General features: G+C 59.9%; 1 protein-coding gene across 1 annotated transcript; it reads right to left on the bottom strand.

Annotated features, from left to right (window-relative positions):
- Positions 1-503: 503 nt before the first annotated feature.
- LOC135408034 (rRNA 2'-O-methyltransferase fibrillarin-like) lies at positions 504-2,385 on the bottom strand (the record flags this gene model as incomplete). Its single annotated transcript, XM_064643403.1, has 2 exons — positions 504-1,431; positions 2,329-2,385. Coding segments are annotated over 2 exons (282 nt in total), but the record flags the coding sequence as incomplete, so codon positions are not given.
- Between the last annotated feature and the right edge of the window lie 1,033 nt (positions 2,386-3,418).

Here is a 3,418-nt window from a genome sequence, read left to right as displayed (position 1 = left end):
TTTGGGGGATTTTGGTAATTTTGGGGGATTTTGGGGTGTTTTGGGTCATTTTGGGGTGTTTTGCAGGGTTTGGGTCATTTTGGGGTATTTGGGGTTTATTTGGGGTTATTTTGGGGTATTTTGGGGTATTTGGGGTATTTGGGGTTTATTTTGGGGGCTTTGGGGTGTTTTGAGGTGTTTTGGGGTATTTTGAGAGGTTTGGGGTGTTTTGGGGTATTTTGGGGTATTTTGGGTCATTTTGGGGTATTTTGGGTCAGTTTGGGGTATTTTGGGTCAGTTTGGGGTATTTTATTTTGGGGCGTTTTTGGGTCATTTTGGGGTCATTTCAGGTTATTTTGGGGTCATTTTTTCGGGTGATTTTTGGGGTATTTGGGGGTGATTTTTGAGGTAATTTCGGGCGATTTTGGGTCCGTTGGACTGACCAATGAGCATCCTGTCCCTGTGGGGGTGCCGGGGGGCTCTAGGGGGTTATTTTGGGGTCATTTCAAGTAATTTTGGGGTCATTTCTGTGTTATTTTTTAAGGTGATTTTCGGGTGATTTTTAGGGGGATTTTGGGGTGATTTTTGGGGTAATTTCGGGCGATTTTGGGTCCGTGGGACTGATCAATGAGCATCCTGTACTTCTGGGGGTGCCGGGGCTCTGGGGGGTTATTTTGGGGCATTTTTGGGTCATTTTGGGGTCATTTTGGGGTCATTTTGGGGTTATTTTTCCGGGTGATTTTTGGGGTATTTGGGGGTGATTTTTGGGGTGATTTCGGGCGATTTTGGGTCCGTGGGACTGACCAATGAGCATCCTGTACTTGTGGGGGTGTGGGGGTTCTGGGGGGTTATTTTGGGGCGTTTTTGGGTCATTTCTTTGTTATTTTTTCAGGTGATTTTCGGGTGACTTTTGGGCGATTTGGGGGTGATTTTTGGGGTGATTTCGGGCGATTTTGGGTCCGCGGGACTGACCAATGAGCATCCTGTACTTGTGGGGGTGCCGGGGCTCCGGGGGGTTATTTTGGGGCATTTTTGGGTCATTTTGGGGTCATTTCTCTGTTATTTTTTCAGGTGATTTTTGGGTGATTTTTGGGGTATTTGGGGGTGATTTTTGGGGTAATTTCAGGCGATTTTGGGTCCGTTGGACTGACCAATGAGCATCCTGTACTTGTGGGGGTGCCGGGGCTCTGGGGGTTTATTTTGGGTCATTTTTGGGTCATTTTGGGGTCATTTTTTCAGGTGATTTTTGGGTGATTTTTGGGCGATTCTGGGGTGATTTTTGGGGTAATTTCGGGCGATTTTGGGTCCGTGGGACTGACCAATGAGCATCCTGTACTTGTGGGGGTGCCGGGCGTCCTCGATGACGGGAACCACGTTGGTCCTTTTCTTGACCACGTTGAGCAGGTCCCGCCCCGAGCGGTGCGAGAACTCCACCGCGTAGACCACGCCCTCCTGGGGGGGACACGCCCACTCAGGACACGCCCACTTGGGTCTGACACACCCCCTTGGGTCAGACACGCCCACCCAGGTCAGGCACGCCCACCCACTGACCACGCCCTCCTGCGGGGGGACACGCCCACTCAGGACACGCCCACCTGGGCCAGGCACGCCCACCCACAGACCACGCCCTCCTGGGGGGGACACGCCCACTCAGGACACGCCCACTTGGGTCAGACACACCCACCCGGGTCAGACACGCCCACTCTTGTCAGACACGCCCACCCACATAGACCACGCCCTCCTAAAGGGGGACACGCCCACTCAGGTCAGACACGCCCACTCTTGTCAGACACGCCCACCCACAGACCACGCCCTCCTAAAGGGACACGCCCACCCGGGTCAGACATGCCCACTTAGGTGAGACACACCCACCTGGGTCAGACACGCCCACCCACAGACCACGCCCTCCTAGAAGGGAACACGCCCACTCAGGTCAGACACACCCACTCTTGTCAGACACGCCCACCACAGGCCACGCCCTCCTAAAGGACACACCCACTCAGATCAGGCACACCCACTCTTGTCAGACACGCCTACTCTTGTCAGACACGCCCACCCACATAGACCACGCCCTCCTAAAGGGGGACACGCCCACTCAGGTCAGACACGCCCACACAAGTGACTCACCTGGGACAGGTAACCCCCTTCCCAGGTGAGCCCAGGTGTGTCCAACCTGTCCCAGGTGTGTCCCAGGTGTGCCCAGGTGTGTCCCAGCTATCCCCAGGTGTCCCCAAATACCCCCAGCTGCCCCCAGGTGTGCCCAGGTGTGTCCCAGGTGTCCCCCAGGTGCCCCAGGTGTGTCCCAGGTGCCCCCAGCTGCCCCCAGGTGTGCCCCCAGGTGCCCCTCACCTGCCCCACGATGTCGGAGACGTGGCTGACGGTGGTGCCCGAGGCGGCGCCCAGGTGTGCCCCAGGTGTGTCCCAGGTGTCCCCAGCTGCCCCCAGCTGCCCCCAGGTGTGCCCAGGTGTGTCCCAGGTGTCCCCAGGTGTCCCCAGGTGTGCCCAGGTGCCCCAGCTGTCCCCAGGTGTGTCCCAACTGCCCCCAGGTGTGCCCAGGTGTGCCCAGGTGTGCCCAGGTGTGTCCCAGGTGTGCCCAGCTGCCCCCAGGTGTCCCCAGGTGTGTCCCAGCGGCCCCCAGTTGCCCCCAGGTGCCCCCAGCTGCCCCCAGGTGTGCTCACCTGCCCCACGATGTCGGAGATGTGACTGACGGTGGTGCCCGAGGCGGCGCCCAGGTGTGCCCAGGTGTGCCCAGGTGTGTCCCAACTGCCCCCAGGTGTGTCCCAACTGGCCCCAGGTGTGCCCAGGTGTGCCCAGGTGTCCCCAGGTGTGCCCAGCTGCCCCCCAGGTGTGTCCCAGGTGTGCCCAGGTGTCCCCAGGTGTGCCCAGGTGTGCCCCCAGCTGCCCCCAGGTGTCCCCAGCTGCCCCCAGGTGTGCCCAGGTGTGTCCCAGGTGTGCCCAGGTGTATCTCAACTGTACCCAGGTGTGCCCAGATGCCCCCAGGTGTCCCCAGGTGTGCCCAGGTGTCCCAACTGTCCCCAGGTGTCCCAGGTATGCCCAGGTGTCCCTAGGTGCTCCCAGGTGTCCCCAGGTGTGCCCCAGGTGTGCCCAGGTGCCCTCACCTGCCCCACGATGTCGGAGACGTGGCTGACGGTGGTGCCCGAGGCGGCGCCCAGGTGTGCCCAGGTGTGCCCAGGTGTGTCCCAGCTGCCCCCAGCTGCCCAGGTGTGCCCAGGTGTGCCCAGGTGTAGCCCCAGGTGTGCTCACCTGCCCAGGTGCTCACTGGCCACGATGTCGGAGACGTGGCTGACGGTGGTGCCCGAGGCGGCGCCCAGGTAGAGCACCTTGGCCCCGGGCCGGATGTGGATGCGGTCGATGCCCCCCAAGATGGCGGTCGCCAGCTTGGACCAGAAGGGGTTCCACGCCCGGTACTCGATGGAGG

Source organism: Pseudopipra pipra, unplaced genomic scaffold, assembly GCF_036250125.1.
Source record: "Pseudopipra pipra isolate bDixPip1 unplaced genomic scaffold, bDixPip1.hap1 HAP1_SCAFFOLD_134, whole genome shotgun sequence".
Classification (NCBI taxonomy): domain Eukaryota; kingdom Metazoa; phylum Chordata; class Aves; order Passeriformes; family Pipridae; genus Pseudopipra; species Pseudopipra pipra.
The sequence above is the reverse complement of the archived record's forward strand: the minus strand, read 5'-3'. Positions and strand labels throughout refer to the sequence as shown.